The 21,868-nt window shown below is 37.4% G+C and overlaps 3 protein-coding genes and 1 non-coding gene across 4 annotated transcripts; all 4 read left to right on the top strand.

The window, feature by feature from the left end:
* The first annotated feature begins 687 nt into the window (after positions 1-687).
* On the top strand, positions 688-794 carry LOC114417584. The gene has a single exon (XR_003667844.1). It is a non-coding gene; the product is annotated as a small nucleolar RNA R71 (small nucleolar RNA).
* Positions 795-8,643: 7,849 nt separating this feature from the next.
* Positions 8,644-19,154, top strand: LOC114416029. Its single transcript, XM_028380912.1, has 2 exons — positions 8,644-8,675; positions 18,686-19,154. Exons 1-2 carry the CDS (start codon positions 8,644-8,646, stop codon positions 19,152-19,154), a joined length of 501 nt encoding a protein of 166 aa, XP_028236713.1.
* Positions 19,155-19,213: 59 nt separating this feature from the next.
* Positions 19,214-19,623, top strand: LOC114416028. The gene is made up of 2 exons (XM_028380911.1): positions 19,214-19,499; positions 19,607-19,623. The coding sequence occupies exons 1-2, from the start codon at positions 19,214-19,216 to the stop codon at positions 19,621-19,623; spliced, it is 303 nt and encodes a 100-aa protein (XP_028236712.1).
* Positions 19,624-21,111: 1,488 nt separating this feature from the next.
* LOC114416027 (uncharacterized mitochondrial protein AtMg00820-like) lies at positions 21,112-21,486 on the top strand. The gene has a single exon (XM_028380910.1). It carries the CDS (start codon positions 21,112-21,114, stop codon positions 21,484-21,486), a length of 375 nt encoding a protein of 124 aa, XP_028236711.1.
* The last annotated feature ends 382 nt before the right edge of the window (positions 21,487-21,868 follow it).

Here is a 21,868-nt window from a genome sequence, read left to right as displayed (position 1 = left end):
TCAAGGGAAGGTTGCGGAGGGGCCTCAACTGTTTGCTGTTTCTGGGGTTGTTGTTGTTGTTGTTGTTGCTGGATTGGTTGAGGAATGTATGGTCTGCTTGGGCCAGCAGCATTTTGAAAATAAGTCTATTGTTGTTGCTGCTGCTGTTGTGAAGGATTCGACCATCTAAGGTTGGGATGATTCCTCCATCCGGGATTGTACCTGTTGCTGGAAAGGTCATAGTTATTCTGTTGTGGCTGATTTTGCTGTTGAGGTTGAGGAGGTCTGTTGTAGATGTTTGCAACATAAGCTTCAGGCTGTTCAATTGCTTCAGATTGTTGCCCAAAAGGGCAAAGGTCTGTGTGGTGGTCGGCAAAGGAGCATAAACCACAGAGTTTGGTGATAGGTGCAGATTTTTGATTCATGGCCAGTTGGGTTACCAGGTTAACCAAGGCATCTAGTTTACCTTCAAGCTTCTTAGTCTCACCTGGTGAAGATGAATTTATGGCTACTTCATGCACTCCTCTAATTACAATAGCATCATTTCTGGCACTGAATTGCTAGGAGTTGGAAGTCATCTTCTCAATTAAATTTCTGGCTTCAGCAGGGGTCATGTCTCCAAGGGCTCCACCACTATCAGCATCTATCATACTTCTCTCCATGTTGCTGAGTCCTTCATAAAAATATTGGAGGAGAAGCTGCTTTGAAATCTGGTGGTGAGGGCAACTGGCACATAATTTTTTAAATCTCTCCTAGTATTCATATAGGCTCTCTCCACTGAGTTGTCTAATACCTGAAATATCCTTTCTGATGGTCGTGGTCCTGGAAGCAGGGAACATTTTTTTCTAAGAATACTCTCTTGAAGTCATCCTAGCTCGTGATGGACCTTGGAGCAAGGTAATATAGCCAATCCTTTGCCACTCCCTCTAAAGAATGAGGAAAGCCCTTTAGAAATATGTGATCCTCCTGGACATCTGGTGGTTTCATGGTGGAGCAGACAATATGGAATTCTTTCAGATGCTTGTGTGGGTCTTCACATGCAAGGCCATGAAACTTTGGAAGAAAATGGATCATTCCAGTTTTAAGAACATATGGGACATCCTCATTAGGGTATTGGATGTACAAGCTTTCATAGGTGAAATCAGGTGCAGTCATTTCCTTTAGAGTCCTCTCACGGGGTGGAGGTTGTGCCATATTCTCAAAATGTACAAAATCAGAATGTTCAAAATTATAATGCTCAAAATCATCAATATCAGAATGCTTAGGATGCTCAAAAGGTACTAAATGATGTATAACTAATCTATGAAATGTCCTATCTATCTCAGGATCAAAGGGTTTTAAGTCAGATGGATTTCCTCTAGTCATACACTAAATTCAGCATGCACAACTAGTTGCCTTTTTATGAAAGTAACAGTGTAGGTTTGAACTACAGTTACCATTAAATGATATCCAAATGACTTGAAATTTTGTGAGCAACCTTATAAAATGATGAGAAGATAGCACAAAAAATTTCAAATGAAAATTCGAAGTCTAACTATATAAGCTAAAAATGATAAGTTAAGAAAAATAAGAGAATAATACTTCAAAAATAAAAAACTTTTGACAGAATCACTTTTTTTGGACGATGGAGACCTCAGCCAGACTATAGGGGGCTGCCAAGGCGTAGGAAATTTTTTCTACCCCAAATACATATATAACAATTGCGATTCTGATAACCGCAACAAAAGTTATGACCGTTTGAAGTTTTGACAAAAATCAAATTTGCTACTTTTTTGGAACTTTCAAATTTGACCAAACTAAAGGCTCTAGCTATTTTTCCCACAAAATATAGATTAAAAGAAGTTACTACAAAAAAATTCAGCCAAAAATAACAACTCTAGCTACTAAAACAAAAAATCCCAAATAATTCAGCAAGGGTGGTCGCTAAAATCCGTCGCTACATGATTTCCACTACTACTCTGTTTTGCCGCAAGCAAAAGTGGTCGCTAAATCCGTCGCAAAACACTATTCACAGCAAAACACCCAAAACTGAAACAGGGGAAGCGCTTAACAAAAAACTAAAACAGAACACACACTAAACAAAATACCAAGACACTAAACAACACTAACACACACACTAACACAACACTAACAATTAAACATAAAACACGAAAGAATTAAACACTAACACGACACTGGCTATTATGAATCTTTGGACACTGCTCCCCGGCAACGGCGTCAAATTTGATCGAAACCGTACCCAAATCAAATAATATTAAAATGTAGTAACTAGGAAGTGATCCTAGGTCGTTTCCCAACGAGCAATGATACACCAAATGTTCATAACATATAGTAGGAAATAGTAACAAATTGGGGGGGGGGGGGGTTGTTTGCTTTTGTAAATTAAACAGCGAGTAAAATTGAATTAGAAATTATCAGAATTAAAATACGTTGCTTCCCCTTGATTCACAAGCAAGTCTCTTATCCTAGGTTGCGAGTATTTATCCTTGTCATACCCTAATTTCGTCCGGGGACCTTTGCTTGATGACATGCGACCTTTCTTTGGTCCTTGTGAGGTGCTTGGCATCCATCATTAGGCAATTTGTGAAATTCCAGGACATGCCGAAAAACCAAAAAAATATTGATGCACGATCCGTAAGTTTCCGTGACACACCGGAAATCAAATGGAAGCATCGTTGCATAATTAAGTGAGGTTCCGTAACATTCCGTAAGTCAAAAAGGGGATGATTATGTAATCCGCAAGGTTCCGTAACATTACGGAAAGAAAACAAGTATCGTTACGAAATTCGTAAGTTTCCGTAACTTTACGAAAAAAGAATCACCAAAAAAACAGCAGAGGGGGGTGTACTTAGTAAAAATGGGGGTGCAAATAGCACCCAGGCCCACTTGGGCCCTCTGGAATATTCCTCCAGAAGGCGGTTGCTTCTGGAGGAAGCAACCCTGCTCGCCTGGGCGAGCTGAGCTCGCCTGGGCGAGCTGGGCGGCAACCACCTCCCCTATTTTGCTATAAATAGGGGAGGAAGGCAAGAAGGAAGGGGTTCAGCCCCTTTGGCACTTCTCTCTCTTTCGAATTTGCTTGGAAAAATTGTTTCCGTGAAGAAAATCTAAGCCGAGGCGCTTCCGAAACGTTTCCGTAACGTTTTCCGTGAGGAATCTCGCAAAGGTTTCAACCGTTCTTCGACGTTCTTCATTCGTTCTTCATCGTTCTTCGATCTTCAACGGGTAAGTACCTCGAACCAAGCTTTTCGATTCATTCTATGTACCCGTAGTGGTCCACATTGTGTTTCGTGCATTTTTATTCTCGTTTTGTTTACTTTTTATACCCCCTGTGACGTGCTTAAGCCATTTTACTTAAGTCATTTCTCGCTTAACTTAAAAATAAAATAAATTTCCACCGAACGTTTGAATTGTATTATCCATTAACTTCGGTTAAAATAAATTCCGACCGTTCGGTCGTGCCGTAACCACGTTGGAAATCAAAAAGAGGTAAAAAAATAATATAATAATCAAAAAAACATCTTTTAGTAAAATAAAGCAAAAAAATCAATCGGACGTTTTTTCTTTGGAAGTTTCCTTGAATGAATTGATTAATAACCAAAGTGAAACTAAGACTAAAATAGACTCACAAATCAAGTTTTGTCCGAAAATCACTAAAAACCGTTTTAAGGTCCAACGCCTTAAACGGTCCTCTTTGCTTTTATCGGTTAACATGGACCGTTCAAAAGCATAAAATCAACATGTAACTTTACCGCTTTTGAAAGAACTACGTAGGTCTGAGTTCCTCATTGAGGATACGTAGGAGCAAAAGCCCCGCTTTTGTCGACCACCCCAAGAGATCGTTAATGGTCCAATGCCTTAACGTTTCTCTCCTTTCAAAAACAAGAGATCGTTAATGGTCCAACGCCTTAACGTTTCTCATCTTTCAAAATCAAAAGACCGTTTAATGGTCCAACACCTTAAATGACCTTTTGTTCAAATAAAAACATATTTTGCAAAAAAGACAAAAACAAACTTAACCAAACACTTTGTTCCGAAAGAACTACGTAGGTCTGATTTTCTCATCCCAAATTGAGGAATACGTAGGAGCAAAGGGAAACGCCCTTGTCGACCACAAAAAAGAAAAAATATAAAAAGGGTATAAAGGATATAAGAACATAAAAGGGAACATAAAAATCAAAGTCATGTTTGCACATTCGATTAAAGGCTGCCGTCCCTTGGGACGGACGTGTGGGGTGCTAATACCTTCCCCGTGCGTAAATACAACTCCCGAACCTTTCACTTAAAAGTTCGTAGATCGCGTCTTTTCCGGTTTTTCCGACGTTTTCCTCAAATAAACGTTGGTGGCGACTCCGCGCGTATTCCTTTCGTGGAACACGCATCCCGCGAGTCACGCGTCGCCCTCCCGCCGAAGGGTAGGTTGCGACAATCCTTTATCAGTTTAACCACTTAATCCAACCCTAAATTAAATTACTAAGCGAAATTTAACATAAAGCATTCATTATGTGATTAAGCATCACACACACCAATTACTCATAAACGATCATTAAGCATGAATGTAAATTAAGCGCAGAGACAATTAATCAAGCACTAAGCATGCATGAATTAATAGCAACAAATTCAGAGTAATTAGTGAAGAGGAAAAACGGAACAAAATTTAACAGTAATAATAGAACCTCAAAGAGAATTGTGCTTGATTCTCAAGAGAAAACAACGCTGTGGACTTAGCCTTCCATTAATCAAATAGAGAACGAAATTTTATTGATAAAACTAAGTCTGAACTGGAATTGTAAAAAATGAAAATAAAAGAGAAAGAGAGAGAGACTATAACTAAAAACGAAAAACAGAAGAGAGAGAGGAGAGACAGAGAGCTAAACTAGAACCTTGGTGCTGTTATATAGTTTTTTCAGCCCTAAAGCTTACAAATCTCTTTTAAATCCAAGCCCATAAATAAATTAAATTCAAATCTAGATAAGATCTAGATTAAATAATATATAGATGAGATCAAATCTAAATAATATCTAGATAAGATAAATATAAGATAAGATCTAATTTGTAGAATAAAATAGTCTGCCCTCTTCAAGTCCAAGCTCAATTCTGGATTCAAGCCCAATGCTTCATTAATTCCTAAAATTAGATTAAAAACATCAAATTAGCTTAATGGGCCCAAATAATAAAATTGCCTAATTAATTTGACGAATAAGATTAATCAATACTTAAAATGGTGCAAAAAGGGTTAAGAAATAGGAGAAAATAATGGCACATCAACACGTCATTAGTCATTTCTTCAAAGGCTCGTCAAACCCAAGGTCTGCCCTTGGTGAGTTTCGCATCTCCAAACCCAAAGTACGCCTTTAGTGAGTCTCATTTCTCCAAAGGCTCATCAAACCCAAGGTTCGCCCTTGGTGAGTCTCACATCTTCAAAGGCTCACAAAACCCAAGGTCTGCCCTTAGTGAGTATCGTTTCTCCAAAGGCTCACAAAACCCAAGGTCTGCCCTTGGTGAGTATCATTTCTCCAAAGACTCGTCAAACCCAAGGTCTTCCCTTGGTGAGGCTTGCATCTCCAAAGGCTCGCAAAACCTAAGGTCCTCCCTTGGTGAGTCTCTTTTCTCCAAAGACTTGTCAAACCCAAGGTCTTCCCTTGGTAAGCCTCATCACAACTCTACAGGCTTGTCAAACCCAAGGTCAACCCTTGGTGAGCCCCTCCATTGCTAAAGTTCTGTCTTCGCAGAAACTCAAGGTATGCAACGTCTACCTTTGACAATCTTTCATATTCCTAACCCTTATCTATGCAAGAATACAAGTCTGTAGGAACATAAAAAACCCAAGGTCTGCCCTTGGTACAGAAACCCAAGGTACACCCTTGGTATAAAACCCCAATGTGCACTCTTGGTACGCACTCCTACAAAACCCAAGGCACGCCCTTAGTCCACTCACTCCTTGGGAACTATGACAACCATAGTCAAAGGTTCAGATTCCACAAGACTAAACAAGTTGCCACCCAACTGGTCAACAAGACCTTCAATCAGGTGGAAGTCATACTAACTCCTCACAACCATCAGGGGAGAAGCTCCATAGGTCAAGAAGACCTATCACCGAACTAGTTGACAAGATCTTCAACCAGGTGTAAATCAGACCAACTCCTTACAAGCATTAGGGGAAAAGCTTCACAAAGAAAAAGGAGGCACCACCACATGAGTGACATAACCTTGAAATCAATCCTGAGATGATTTCATGTCATATACTTCTTTATCTCACAAGACCACCAATGTCTTGACTCCACATCACCAAGGTCTTGCTTCTTATGCAATCAAAGACTTCATTCTCATCACAATGACCTATTCATACTACCACAAGTAACAGAGCATTGCATAGATGAAGGCAAACACACAAGATATAAAAATAGTGAAAAATTCGTCAACGAAGGATAGAAAATGCATTAGAAAAAAAATTGTCACAACTACAAAGCCTATGTGGCCAAAATCCAACAATGAAGAAAAACAAAGAAAAGGCAGCCTAAACATTGGCACCATCACCTTACTCCTTAGCATCCTACTCCTCGCCAGCCTTCCCCCTCAATAGCAATATCTTACTCGTCAAGTAGAACACCATCTTGCACGTCCTTGAATGGGTCAAAAAGACCCAAGTCAAGGTCCTTATCAAAGAACCTAGCTTTCCTAATAGCCTTGTTAAAGCCCTTTTCATGCTGCTCCATAACCTCCTTCTTGTACATAAGCAGCTCCTCTTCAAGCTCCTTATCGGCCTCCCTCTCCTAAGTCACCCACAGCTCGGACTCCTCCAGCCTGAACTCTGACTTCTTTTGTCAGGCCTTGAGGTCCACCACCACCTTGGCAAACTCATCCTTCTCCATCACAATGCCCTTCATCTTGCCAGCCAAGTCTTTTTTCTCTCCCTGCAAGTCCTTGCAGCATTCAAATAGTTCATCACTATCCAACCTGGTATGCAGCAAATTGGCTAGAACACTTCCAACCTTGGAAGGCAGTTGGTGGTTCAACTTCATAGCTTTAGTGAAGGCGACGATGGCATTGGCTACCTTAAGGCGCTCCACTCTCTAGACCGTGCGAGCAATAGCCCTCCATTTGACCACCTTTGCATCCAAGGACGCCACCTTGCTCAAAGCCTCCTGGTGCCGCTGTCCATTCTCCTCCATAATAGCCAAACTTCTCTAGAGGAAGACCCATGCGGAATGCATAGAATGTTGGACCCCAATTGACCGGATGAGATTTTTGTCAAAGATCGACACAAAGCCAACCGGGGTCTTCTGTTCGGGCTTATACCCTATTCCACATCAACATCATAGGAGGTATAGATGTGGTCCAAGGAAACATGGGGGCGAGAAGAGGAGAAAGGTGATGTCGACACCATCACAGCCAAGGGAGGAACCCGGGGAGCTGAAGAAGGAGGACACGACATCTTGGGAGCACTCATGGTTGCCACACTCGCACTCAGCAAGGGTACAATGATGGTGGACCATGACAAGACCAGTTGAAGTGGCTGGTGCATCAACTTTAGCAGCTAGAGCAATCTCTTGAATAGGCACGACAAGAGGAGGTGGAGGAGCAGAAACAATAGCAACAATAGGAGTATGAGCCTCGACGTTCAGTTGAGTCGGAGGAAGATCTCGCAAACTCGAAGGGCAACCAGAACTAGGCGTCTACCCTACAACTTGCCTATGGGCACGAAAGCTCAAGGGTCTCCCAACTTCTTATGGAATGACAACCCAACATCGTCATCTCACTTCCTCTTTGCCAAAACAAAGGAAGGAGCACCGAGGGCGGTCTCGGCAACATGAGTAACAAGGCCAACCTCAACAGCAGGTTGACCCCCTTATCTAGCAACAAGAGCAACAACAGACAGTGGCATGGTCCCACCATCAGGTCCAACCTGCTTTAGAAGTGACCTCCAAGGGAAATCAACCATAATTCTTGCAAAACTAGCAACAATAGCACAAACAAGTGTTAGTTCAGTCTGACACTTACCTCAGACACAAAAAGGACAAGGTAAGGCACTTTACTGTCCAAGGCAATGAGGGGATCACTCACCGATAGAATGATCCGCACGTCCAGCAAAGTTGACAGCTGCTCCAAGATAGCCTTGTCAACCCTCTCCAAAAGGGTCAACAGATCCTCGTTTAAAGACTTGAAGCTGGTGAGGTCAAACTGCCAATAGAACATGAATCGAGGCTCTTCTTCTTGATTGAACATCAGTGGCAAACCATAAGCCACCACATCAGAAGTTAGGAACTTGAAGAAATGGTCCTTGAAATGGAGAAAGACATTTGAGTCGAACTTAAATAGCTTCTTGGACACACAGTTCAAGGAGACCCAACCCATCCTGCTCGTCAATTTCATAATAAAGAAATAATGAAACACCGTCGCACTAGGCCAAATGTTAAAGAAGGGACACAAGACCTCAAAGGCCCTCACCATGGCCCAACTATTGGGGTGGAGTTGGGAAGGGCCACATTCAAGTGCTCAAGCAAAGCACACTGGAACATGGTCAAGGGGAGAACGAGACCTAAGACCTTAAACATGCACATGTACGTAAAAAAGAAGGGCAGCCTATAATGGAAGCTTGCTTGGGAAGCTTCTATGGAGGCTGGATCTTTGAGCTTCAATGAGGTCCTTCAATGGTGATTTTCAACCATGGAGATGCAGCTGAAGATAAAGGAGAATAGGTGAGAGTAGGCGCCATCCACTAGGGAATAAGCCAGGGAAGGAGGAGCTTCACCGCCAAGAGAGTACCTTGGATAAGAAGCTTAGAGAGGAAACTTAAATGGAGGAAAATAATGAGAGAGACGGGGGGGGCATGAAATTGAAGGAGAATAAAAGGGAGAGAAGTTGAACTTTGAAGTGCATCTCATAAGTTTCACATTCATGAAAATTATGACAAGTGTTACACATGCTTCTATTTATAGCATAGGTCACTAACTAAATGAAAGCTTCCTTGAGAAACTTCCTTGAGAAGCTAGAGCCTAACTACACACACCCCTCTAATAGCTACGCTCACCTCCTTGAGATGCTTCCTTGAGAAGCTTTCGTAAGAAGCTAGAGCTTAGCTACAAACACCCCTCTAATAGCTAAGCTCACCTCCTTGAGAAGAGAAGTTAAAGCTTAGCTATAAACACCTCTCTAATATCTAAGCTTACCTCCATGCCAAATTACATGAAAATACAAAACATTCCCTACTACAAAGACTACTCAAAATGTCATAAAATACAAGGCTAAAACCCTATGCTACTAGAATGACCAAAATACAAGGCCTAAAAGAAGGAAAACTTATTCTAATATTTACAAAGACAAGTGGACCCAACCTTGGCCCATGGGCTCAAAGATCAACCCTAAAGTTCATGAGAACCCTAGGACCTTCTTCAATAGCTCTAGCCCAATCCTCTTGGAGTCTTCTATACAATACCCTTGAGGGGTAGGATTGCATCATCCCCTCCCCCATGGAAAGGATTTGACCTCAAATCCAGAGGTTCTTGATACTCTGGGGCTTCTTCCCTCGACACCTGTAAATAAAATAAAAACATATATATTAGTGGTGTTGGGTATGTTAGAGTAGGGTAAGGTCTGAAAACCCCTTTCCTAGGCATCTTCCCATGTGGGAACATGGTTCCTAACCAACTCAATGAGTGGTACTACAAGTATAGAAAAATATGGGAAAAACCTTTTGTAAAAGTTTGTTAAGTCATGGAAGCCCCAGATTTCCCTTATACTTGGTGGAGTGGGCCACTCAGGAATGACCTTTATTCTCTTAGGGTTCGTGGGAACTCCTTGATATTTATTTAAAAAATTAAGGAAAGTAATGCAATAAAACATACATTTTTCTATATTTTCATTTTTATTATTCCTACAAAAAAGTATGACAAACCTAAGGTGTCCCATATGAGCACCTAGGTTTGTATTGAAACCAAAAATAAGAACAAACCTACCTAATGAATCCCTGTGTACACAAATTATGAAGATGTAGGATGCATGAGTGATTTCGCAAAAGAGGGTTGCACCATTCAACACATTCATCATATCACCTATTTTATGGATTTGGTGCCTAATAATACCTATTTTAGGCACCAACAAATTACAAGGATTTAAGCTCTTAGAAACCAAACCCTTATCCAACAACTCCTTTACTATAACCTCAAGTCCAAGAGGTGTGGCAATGCTGACAAGTGTCTTTTTACAAAGAAGATGTGGAGGTTGTCTATGAGGGGAAGTTTCTTTAATGTTTGTCTTTATTGCAAAATGACTTTCCTTCTTAGCTAACCTCTTGGAGGAGACACTTACCTCCTTACACTCCTCTTTAACCATTAAAGGTTATCCTTCTTCTTGGGGGCAGATTTCTTCACTAGATTCTTCCCCTTTTGCTTCTTCACTTTCATTAGAGGAAGGTGAAGTAGTAGCCTCATCTTGGCTACTATAAATGTCTTGGGCTTAGAAAGTGTCGCCCCTAAGATGCCTTGACCTTGGTCTTTCTTTGGAGAAAAGTGAGAGCCATAAGATTTTGAAGTAGACTTCCTTTTAAGTTGTTGCTTTGCCCTTATTTCCCAATCTAAGTAAGCCTCTACATTGTCCTTCCCATGGAAGCATGGGAGCTTAATGTTAGCCTCTTGAGGTTTTGTTTCCTTTTCCCTCCTATGGGAGTGAGGTCTAAGATGTGACCTATGCCTTCTTTCATAATAGTCACGCAGTTCTTCACTTAAGCTCTTGCAAGAGTCATGACTACTATAAGAGGCATGTTTTTCTTTTCTTAACTTTTTTAGTATTTTCCTTCTTTCTTTTTCCCTTATTTGTTCCCTCTCATCTTGATTTATTTCTACCCTCTCTTTTCCTTATTATTTTCTTTCTAGTTTTTCTTTCCATGACTTAAGGAAACTCAACTCATCTAAGATTATAGATAGAGGGTCCTTATGACTAGTACCCTCGCCATTAACACTAGATGAATAATGACTCATGTTGGTTCCATAGTTGGGGTTCTTTCTTGTTGGGTGTTTGCAAAACGTAAAAGCTAGGGTTCCAAAATAACTCAAGATAAGCTTGATAAGCAAGAAGAAAGTATTATGCAATAACAACATATACTAGGCGTGACTAGTAAAGAAAATAAGCTATGAAAGTAAGCAAGAAATTAAAGTGCAAGAAATGTAAACTAGGTGGATCCTAAGAGTGTTAGGATGACCACATTTAAGGTTCCAAACAAAAAACTCACTATCCTAAGGGAAAATCGCCTAAAATTATTACACACAAATGGAAGTTTGGTAACCTATTGGAGGCTCCCAACATACTTCCAATGAAAGGCCTTTTTGTTACAAAATTTGAAAGCAATAAAGGTAAGTAAATTGCCAATTACAAAGTTACAAAAAAGTACTCAATTTTGGTGGTTGTTCTCTCTTTCGTGTTTCACTTAATTTGGAGCGTTCCTCAGTCCAATATCTCTTAAGGTGGTTGGCCCCTAGCTTCTCGACTCAAATTCTTCAAGGGATGAAACCAATCCTCCTTTCCAATTCCCTATATGTTAACTCATAAACAAGGAAACAAAGAGACAAGCAATAACCAAAGACAAAAAAAAAATGAAATGAAAGCTAAACCAATAGAGTTTAAACAAGACAAATTTTCAAGGACTATTCAACAATTAAAGCAATGAAAGGCACATAAAAGAAAGCTAGGACTCAAAGAGAAACCTAGAATGGCTTTAGACTAGAGTAAAAAACTAAATAAAAGACTCAAGAAACCTCCAGTTTTGGCACTTATTTTCACACTATTTTTCAATTGAAATTTTAGAACTAAGATTGGTATAAAATATGCACCAATTATAGAACAAATTTTGAGCAAAAACAACAAGCACAGTTCCCTTTCACTTTTTTTTCGGGACACTGATTTTCCTTTCAAATTGTGTGATTTTTCTTATTTTTTATTTTCATCCAAATTACTTGGTTCTTTTTTTATATTTTTTTTTCAGATGTCTAGAAAATTCAGTAAAAATTGAAGCTCATAATTCCCAGTAATTTTTACAAGTTCGTATGTTCAAGCTGCCAGCACCAGCGATTTCAAACTTCAAATTTTTTAAACTTGGTATATTGATTGCCTTAGGTGTACTTTCAACCTTTCTATGTATGTTGAACTCACATGGCTTTTTTACCACAGTTTTAGGATTTCAATATTCACTTAGGATCAAATTTCAGCCAGCAATTCAATCACCAAAACTCAAATTCACAATAGACACAATCGTAAGAAAACCTAAAAGTTCAAGAAAAGGTTCACAATCAAAGACTCTCTAAGAATTTTGTATGAACATGTTAAGGACTAATTAACATGCAATATTTGACTCAAATCAAATAATAGGCTAAAAAAATTTCATACACTCATGAATAAATGAGTTAGACAAAGAAACAATAAAAAATAAAATTCAGCACAACATAAGGAATGTTATGTGACAAGTTTCATGACTAGACATGACTTCTATGACAAAACTACAATAGGTGAACATGTCACTCTAGATTTTTGAGGTTTTCTTCTACTTTAATGTTTTTTGTAAGAATTTTATGGTTTATGTTTCAGCCACAAAAATAGCAATACAAAACTCAAAGGAACCTAAACTCAACACAATTCATGGTTCAAGAACAAGAACAAAAAAATTGAACCATAGAAAATCAAATCTGGCTTTTATAGCAAGTTCAATAGGTGGAAATTCTAAAGAATCATGTTAACAACATTCAACACAAGACATGTGAGGAAATACATGGAGAAAAATGAAGAAACAACAATGGAGGTTTAAGGAGCACCTACTTGAAGCTCTTGTGCTTTGATTACCGATTGATGGAAGCTTGCTTGAGAAGCTTCTATAGAGGCTGGATCTTTTAGCTTCAATGAGGTCCTTCAATGGTGATTTTCAACCATGGAGATGTAGCGGAGGATAAAGGAGAAGAGGTGAGAGGAGACACCATCCATTAGGGAATAAGCCATGGAAGGAGGAGCTTCACCACCAAGAGAATGCCTTGGATAAGAAGCTTAGAGAGGAAGCTTCAATGGAGGAAAAGAATGAGAGGGGGGGGGGGCACGAAATTGAAGGAGAAAAAGAGGGAGAGAAGTTGAACTTTGAAGTGTGTCTCACAAGTTTCACATTCATGAAAGTTATGACAAGTGTTACACATGCTTCTATTTATAGCCTAGGTCACTAACTAAATGAAAGCTTTTTTGAGAAGCTTCCTTGAGAAGCTAGAACTTAGCTATAAACACCCTTCTAATAGCTAAGCTCACTTCTTTGAGATGCTTCCTTGAGAAGCTAGAGCTTAGCTACACACAACCCTCTAATTGCTAAGCTCACCTCCTTGAGAAGAGAAGCTAGAGCTTAGCTACATACACTCCTCTAATAGCTAAGTTCACCCCCATGACAAATTACATGGAAATACAAAAAAGTCCCTACTACAAAGACTACTCAAAATGCCCTAAAATACAAGGGAAAAAACCTATACTACTAGAATGACCAAAATACAAGGCCCAAAAAAAGGAAAACCTATTCAAATATTTACAAAGACAAGTGGACCCAACCTTGGCCCATGGGCTTAGAAATCTACCTTGAGGTTCTTGAGAACCCTAGGGCCTTCTTCAATAGCTCTAGCCTAATCCTCTTGGAGTCTTCTATCCAATACCCTTGGGGGTTAGGATTGCATCAAACTACTCAATGAAACCCTCAGGAAAGGAAAGTCATCGCTCCCACAAGCCTAGATAACTATCTTGTAGGAAGGCATGACAAGCTTGACAGACCTACAACTCTCATGCCTATCAAGGTTACCACTTTCAACACCAAAGAACACTTGTCCATGCTCGAGGGCTCAACAAACTCATCACCCTCCTACTTGTTAAGCTTACTACCCGAGACATCAGACAAAATCTCTCGACACGGGATAATCTCCTTCAACACTGGATAACCTCTTTCGCCAACAAGCCAGCTCAGAGCTTGGGGGGCTTATGTTCTGATGCAATCCTATCCCCCAATGGCATTAGATAGAAGACTCTAAGAATATTGGGCCAGAGATGCAGGAGAAGGACCTAGGGTTCTCATGAGCCTTAGGGTAGATTTTGGACCCATGGACTAAGTATGAACCCGTTTATCTGTGTACATATTAGATTAGGGTTTCATTGTTTTTGGGCCTTGTATTTAGGGCTCCATAGTGTAGGGAGGGTTTCACATGCATTAAGTGCACTATTTGATGTGTTTGTTGGGAGAGAAATTTAATTGAATTGGAAGAAGTCCAATCCAATTAAATTTTGGACCAACCTAAGGGGAGGTAAGCATTTGCTTGCTACAACTCATTGTCACATCATATATTCATACTTTGTGCATGTCCTTCATGCTTTACATGTCTCATGACACCTAAGCACACTTAGTGGAGAATCTTGGACTTGATCTTGGATTAGTGGGCTGAACCATAGCTGAAATTCACTAATCATAATTAGTGAAACTTTGGCTCCACAAATTCAAATTTAAATTCATATGAAATTTGAATAGAAATTCAAATTTCCCTCCAATTTTGTGTAACACTTAGGCTATAAATAGAGGCCTTGTGTGTGCATTTTTTCAACTTTGATCATTTGAGAAATTAGATTTCAAAGTTCATACCTCATTTAAGGCATAAAATTCGTGCCCCCCCTCTCTCTCTCCTTCCTCTAATCTTCTCCTACCTTCAAGCTCTTATCCATGGTCTCCTATGGTGGTGAGCTTGTTCTTGACTCATCTTCTCCTTGAAGTGGCGTCTCCAATCACCTTTCCTCCTTCTCCATTTTGTTGACATTGATCTTCAAGAAGCAAATGACTCCATTGATGAAAAAGATCCAAGGCCTACAAGCTCTACATGGAGCTACATCATGTACTGTCCAGGGTTCACAAAGTACATGTGTCATGCTATATGGAACTCTGAGACACACTTCAACCCTCCATGTCAGCCCTAGCGCCGGAGTACGAGTGTCCAACCTTTAGCAGTCGGGCCCTCAACGGAAAAGTTATCTCTAACCATTTAATTATTTGAATATACTGTCATCTCTTTATCTCTTGGCAGGTATTCAATTATCTTTAAAGCTGCAACTTATCTATAAGAAACAATTATCTACTAGCTTTTATCTCTAAGACATACATTATCTCTAATATTATCTATAAGTCATCTTTATCTACTAGTTGTTATCTGCAAGCCAGTAATTATCAGCAAGGGTTGTTACGTCACTATAAACAGCCCCTATCAACAAGGACTCACAGCTCCCTCTCCATACTATAAGTAGTTGGTTCCCTCGTACTTATTTCATTCACTCACTCATATTCTCCTAACTCACGTACTTACTTAAGCGATAGAGTCCTTGTTTTGCAGGTCCCCCTTCTTGTCCTCCTAACAAAGGCCACTCTCAGTCCAACGTGCAAAGTCCAAGAGCCTACCTTAGCTAGGTCCACTCTGATGAGTGCCAGCTCTGAATTTTGGTAAGTACAATTTTAAAGTTGTCACAAAATATATTTTTAAAAAGATGAATCAAGTCTTGAATATTCATATCAAATATAGAACTTGGAATATCATGGGAACCTTGCCAGCATATTAATTTAATTTATTTAATAAATTAATTAAATCAACTCTTTTCTTAATTTATTTAATTAAAAATATAGGATTTTGTATATATTCGGCTGAGGTAATTATTACTATTTTTAAAAATATATTTATTGTTTTATTTTAAAGTTGTAATAAAATACATTTTTAAAAAGGTGAATCAAGTCTTGAATACTCATGTCAAATATAGAACATAACTCAAATTTTATATTTAAGAAACATCTAATTAGTTACAGTTGACATGGTGATACCTGATTAATTTTCAACCCGCACCCAATCAATCAACCTCTCCTTCCAATTCTATTGATCACTAGTTGTAGTGTTGTATACGTATATGTGTCGAGGATATGGACATTTCATTGGGAGTATAATTGCTTCTAGTTAATTTTATACTATTAATCTCTCAAATATTTTTGGATACATATTGCTTCTATTTTGTTGAAAAATCAAACCTAAATAGGTCTAATTAAGATTTAACTCTAATAGTCGTTCTTCTTCTGTAGGTAGTCCAAGTCTCGTGTATAAGATCTTTTTGGAAAGCTCTACTTATCTAACATTCATAGGTTAAGTTGAAACTGTGGTAGCCACTCATTTATTTCTTCTTTCTCTTCTTTTAATCTTGGGAAGGGGGTTTAAGGTTAATTACTTTAAGGTGATGAACTGATTAATCATGTCTAATGACTGGATTCTAATGAAGTTTCTTGATCACTATTGCAGATCCGAAAGTAGCTTTTTAGATATATTATTGCTTGAAGATTTTGATTGTAATGTTTGGATAGCCCGAAGCATAATCTTTGTCTTCATGTCTTGGACCTGAATAGCTATCAAGCTCTTGCTTTCGTGAACTTATTGTTGGGAATAAATTTGCATGCGCACAATCCAAGTCATCATTTAGTCATTTCTAATTTTAATAATAAAGTATTATTTTATTTTTATTGTCATATTTCACTATTTGATTAAATGGTCCATTTGGTAATGTCCTTGATCAAAATTAAAGACTTGTTATTATAATAAAGATTATGATAATGAGGTACAAGTTTGTTCTAAATTTAATCTAAACCGTTCTTGATCATAGCATTATTGTAAATAGGATATCAATAATCCAGATAGATTAATATATATGTGATAATATTTATTGGATAAATATTAATAGATCTCATTTATTAATTTGCATATATAGATGAGTCACATGTTGATGTGATCATTGAACTAACTCAATTGAAATTTTCTAATGGTTAAAATTTACCATAAACTGTCAATAGAAAATTCTCAAGAAGAGATATAATAGCTTTCTTTGACCTGAGATTGTCATAGTAATTAACAGGTTATTTGTTGTATTTTGATTCCAAACACCTAATGCTTTAGAGCACTTGTTGAATGGATATTGGATACGATTAAATACCTATAGAATTAATGATTAATCAAGAAGGAATCCATCAACTCTTGGTAATGAGTTTGAGCTCTATGAATAAAATTATATCCTAGCCAGGAAAATTAAATGAAAGAAGAAATGAGTTTCTTAAGTCATTGTGAGTTAACTCAAAAGGGTTTGACAGTAATACCATACTCTAGAGTTAACCCAGAGCTGTAAAGATGGAAGAAATTATTACACTACTCTTCTAATGGTTCTTGAAAGTAAAATGCTACTTCATGCTATCCGGACATTAAGGAGTGTTGCTAGACGCCTACCTTATTCAGTATATTAATTTGATTTATATATTACCGGCTTAGTATTGAACCTACAGGGTCACACACAAACGAGTGTTCTAATCTATGTTAAAGAAATTATTTTAATATTTGATGATTAATTAAATTAGAGAATTTAATATGATCAAATGATTAATTGATTTTTTTAAAAAAGGTGGAATATTATTATATTTTTGCTAGCACTGAAAATATAAATAATATGAAAGATTTGGTGGAAGAAGAGAAACAAACATGTATTATTTTGTATTTGGAATTTGGGTTGAAAAGGCGGCTAGATACAAGTTTGACTTTGTCAATTATTATTTCAATTTTAATTGCTAAATGGTTAACAATAAAAGGTAACAAGAAATAATATATCTTAAAAAAGGATAGTATTAATAATGATTTTGATTTGATCAGAAATTTGGTATCGATCCTTAGCGTGCTATAAATAGAGCCTTAGGCTGCACGTTGAAAAAAATCCGAAAAATCATTTCTGTATTCTTATTTTTCCACTTGTCAAAGTTGTTGACGAATAGAGGTTAGTCTCGGTGTAGATACACGTAGAGTCTTCACACTATTGAATAATTTTTATGCTTCAAGAGCTCATCAACATGTACACTTTTTAATATGTCATCTGCTTATAATATAATTTAAATATAAAATAGATCCTTTTATTTTGTAATGTGTGTTTTTGAACACCTTTTTTCCTACAATTGGTATCAGAGTCATGTGTCTTTTGTATTTAAATTATATTTAGCAAAAAATTGAAAATGTTTTAATTTTTATTTACTTACACGTAATGTTGTCTATTATGATTGCATGATTACATTGCCAAATCAAATTAATTTTTTTATGCTATGTGTGTAATTATATAATTGTTATATATCTAAATGATAAATAGGTTTGTCATCTGATTTATCTTACATATCAAATTGTTTAATCATAAGGAACGACCTGATTACCAGGGGACTTATAGAAAAAAGATAAATTGAGACATATGATGTAATTTTTTTAATGATTAATAATAAGGAACGACTTGACGAACAAGACACTTATAATTAATTATTATCATTTTTCTCGCATAAGATGCATGTTTTTGAAATTAATTATATATTGAGCGCCTAGACAACCTAGGATTGGTGTGACACCAGGAACTTATGTGATATGATATTTCTTATTTTGATTTGAAAATGTATATGATACATTGTCTTAGAATGTGTATGAGAAACGACTTGATAACCAAGTGGCTTTCTTACAATTTTTAAGAGGCTTTATGTGATCCACTTAAGTATTTCTTACATTATTATATTATTATTTTAATTAGTGGAAATATCATTAATATTTTTGTATTTTTTAAAAGGTTTGAAAAATTATGCTCTGACATAACTATATTTTGTTGTGTGCTTAATCAACAGTATGTCTTCTCTATCGCTTCGTGGTATTCTTGAATCTGGAAAACTAGTCGAAGCCAATTATGATGATTGGTACCGCAACTTGAGAATTGTTCTCATGCATGAGAAGCTTATTGACACTATTGATAAGCCTCCCATGGAAGCACCTGATCTGAGTGATGTTGAAGCAACCAAGGTTTTTCAAAAGTACCTAGATGAGTGCCTTACTGCTAAGTGCATTATCTTGGCATCAATGAGTTCAGAACTCCAGAGGCAACATCAAGACATGGACCCATATGAGATCGTCGCACATCTTAAGAAGATGTACGGTGGTCAAAGCAGGACGGCTAGATTTCAGTTATCTAAGGCCCTATTTAGATCCTCATTTGCTGCAAATGAAAAGGTTGGACCCCATGTTCTTAAGATGATTGATCTCAAAGAACAACTTGAGAAGTTGGGGTGCACTCTTAGGAAAGATTTTCTCAAGATTTGATTCTGCAATCACTTTCTGATTCATTTTCACAATTTATTGTGAATTTCAACATGAATAAGATGAGTTGTGACTTACATGAGATGCTTAATCTGTTAATTGATTATGAGAATCAAATTGCTTCTGAGAAGAAGAAAGGAACTGTCATGGTAGTTGGCAAGAGCTCCAAGAAGAAAGGCAAAGTACCAAAAAGGAAGCATCTTGGACCTAAGGGTGGTATGACCAAACCCAAGAACAAAAGGAACAAGATTGACCAAACTGATGCTGAATGTTTCTTCTGTAAGGAGAAAGGTTACTGGAAGAGAAATTGCAAGAAGTATCTTGATTCTTTGAAAAACAAGAAACAAGGTAAGACATTAATGAAAAATGCTTTCATGATTTCTTTAACTGTCACTGATTCTTCAAAGTGGGTATTAGATACAGGCAGTAGTTTTAATATTTGCAATACATTGCAGGGACTACAGATAACTAGATGGTTGAAGAAAGGAGAAATAAATCTACAAGTAGGGAATGGAGAAAATGTTGTTGCCTTATCTTTAAGATCAGTTTCTTTAATAATGCCTACTGGAAAAGTACTAGTACTGGAAGATTGTTATTATGTTCCGAAATTTGTTTCAAACATTATTTCAATTTCCATGTTGGACAAGCGAGGTTTTAGCATTATCTTTAATAATAACATTTGCTCAAATTTATCAAGATGATGATTTATATGTGAATGGTTATCTCCAATGCAGCATTTATGTCTTACTCGATGTGAATCATAACTCGATTATGCACGTTTCTTCTAGTTTCAAAAGAAAAAGTGATAATCAAGTAAATAAAACATATCTTTGGCATTTTAGGCTAGGTCACATTGGCGAGAAAAGAATTAACAAGTTGCACAAGGAAGGTTACCTTGATAATTATGGTTATGAATCATATGAAACTTGTGAATCTTGTCTCAAAGGAAAAATGACTAAATCTCCATTTATTGGAAGTGGAGAAAGAGCTTCTGAGTTATTGGGACTAATTCATACAGATGTTTATGGGCCCATGAAGATTCAAGCCAAAGGAGGATATTCTTATTTTATCACCTTTACTGACAATATGTCTAGATATGGATTTTTGTATCTTATGAAACATAAATCTGAATCATTTGAAATGTTTAAAAGATTTCGTAGTGAAGTTGAAAAGCAAACTCGTAAGAGTATCAAAATGCTTAGATCGGATAGAGGAGGAGAATATTATAGTGATAACTTTATTGACTATCTAAAGGAGAATGGGATTCTCTCTCAGTGGACACCTCCGGGAACACCACAACACGATGGTGTATCTGAAAGAAGAAATTGAACCTTACTAGATATGGTTAGATCCATGATGGGGTTCATCGATCTTCTATTAAACTTATGGGGATATGCTTTAGAAGCAGCAACCTACTTGCTAAATAAAGTTCCTACAAAAGTAGTCTCTACAACTCCATATGAGATATGGAAAGGAAAGAAACCAAGTCTTAAACGCATCAAGGTCTAGGGTTGCTCTGCTTATGTTAAAAGATTGCAAACAGATAAACTTGAGGCAAGGTCTGATAAGTGTAAATTCATTGGTTATCCTAAAGAAACAATGGGATATTATTTCTACCAATCTTATAACCATAAGGTGTTTGTGGCAAGAGGAGCAACCTTTTTGGAAAGAGTTTCTTGTAGAAGGAAACCATGGTAAAGAAATTGAACTTGATGAGACTCAAGTCACCAATGATAACATAACTCAAGAATATGAAATGGAAACTAAGAGGTCTTTCTTTGATGTTTTGAAATTAGGACAAGGCTCTTCAACTCAAACGATTATGGCTTAAGAACCAACTATTGTTCAAGAAGAAGTTAATGAACCAATCTTAGAACAATTGTAGCACCCTTTGAACCCAACACAAGAACCTCTTAGAAGATCTACTTGAATGCATCGTGCACCTGATAAATTAAACTTAATGGTGCAAGATGACATGTCAAATGAGGTTTATCATAATGATGATGACCCTAAGAGCTATGAACAGGCCATGAGAAGCCCGGATTGCAACAAATGGCAAAAAGCCATGGAATCTGAAATAGAATCAATGAAGATCAACAAAGTATGGACTTTAGATGAAGCTTTAAAGGATATAAAACCAATTGGTTGTAAATGGGTTTACAAGAAAAAGATTGGAGCAGATGGAAAGGTCGAGACCTATAAAACTCGCCTTGTTGCTAAAGGATATCGTCAACAGGAAGGAATAGATTATGACGAAACATTTTCTCCGATGGCAATGCTCAAATCAATTCGGATTCTACTTGCCATAGCAACATACTATGATTATGAGATATGACAAATGGATGTGAAAACAACTTTCCTTAATGGTGAGTTGAAAGAGGAAGTGTACATGACACAACCTGAATGATTCACATCATTGGCTGGTTGTAATGAAGTTTGCAAGTTGCAACGATCTATATATGGATTGAAATAAGCTTCTAGAAGTTGGAACATTCATTTTAATAAGACAATCGAAAAGTTTGAGTTTGTTAAATGTGAGGAAGAGCCATGTGTTTACAAAAAGGTCAGTGGGAGTGCAATTATTTTCTTAGTTATATGTAGATGACATATTACTAATTGAAAATGACATACCAATATTGCAAGGCACAAAGATTTGGCTATCAGAACAATTCTCCATGAAGGATTTGGGAGAAGCAGTCTATATTCAAGGTATAAAG

Source organism: Glycine soja, chromosome 6, assembly GCF_004193775.1.
Source record: "Glycine soja cultivar W05 chromosome 6, ASM419377v2, whole genome shotgun sequence".
In the NCBI taxonomy this organism is placed as follows: Eukaryota; Viridiplantae; Streptophyta; class Magnoliopsida; order Fabales; family Fabaceae; genus Glycine; species Glycine soja.
The sequence above is the reverse complement of the archived record's forward strand: the minus strand, read 5'-3'. Positions and strand labels throughout refer to the sequence as shown.

What these genes read in the sequence shown, in the direction of transcription:
- LOC114416027 (XM_028380910.1), top strand. Translation starts at nt 21,112, where the DNA reads ATGGTGCAAGATGACATGTCAAATGAGGTTTATCATAATGATGATGAC.
- LOC114416029 (XM_028380912.1), top strand. Translation starts at nt 8,644, where the DNA reads ATGGAGATGCAGCTGAAGATAAAGGAGAATAG. An exon ending in CTGAAGATAAAGGAGAATAG is followed by an intron (nt 8,676 to 18,685) that starts GTGAGAGTAGGC and finishes CTTAATCAACAG; the next exon opens with TATGTCTTCTCTATCGCTTC.
- LOC114416028 (XM_028380911.1), top strand. Translation starts at nt 19,214, where the DNA reads ATGAGTTGTGACTTACATGAGATGCTTAATCTGTTAATTGATTATGAG.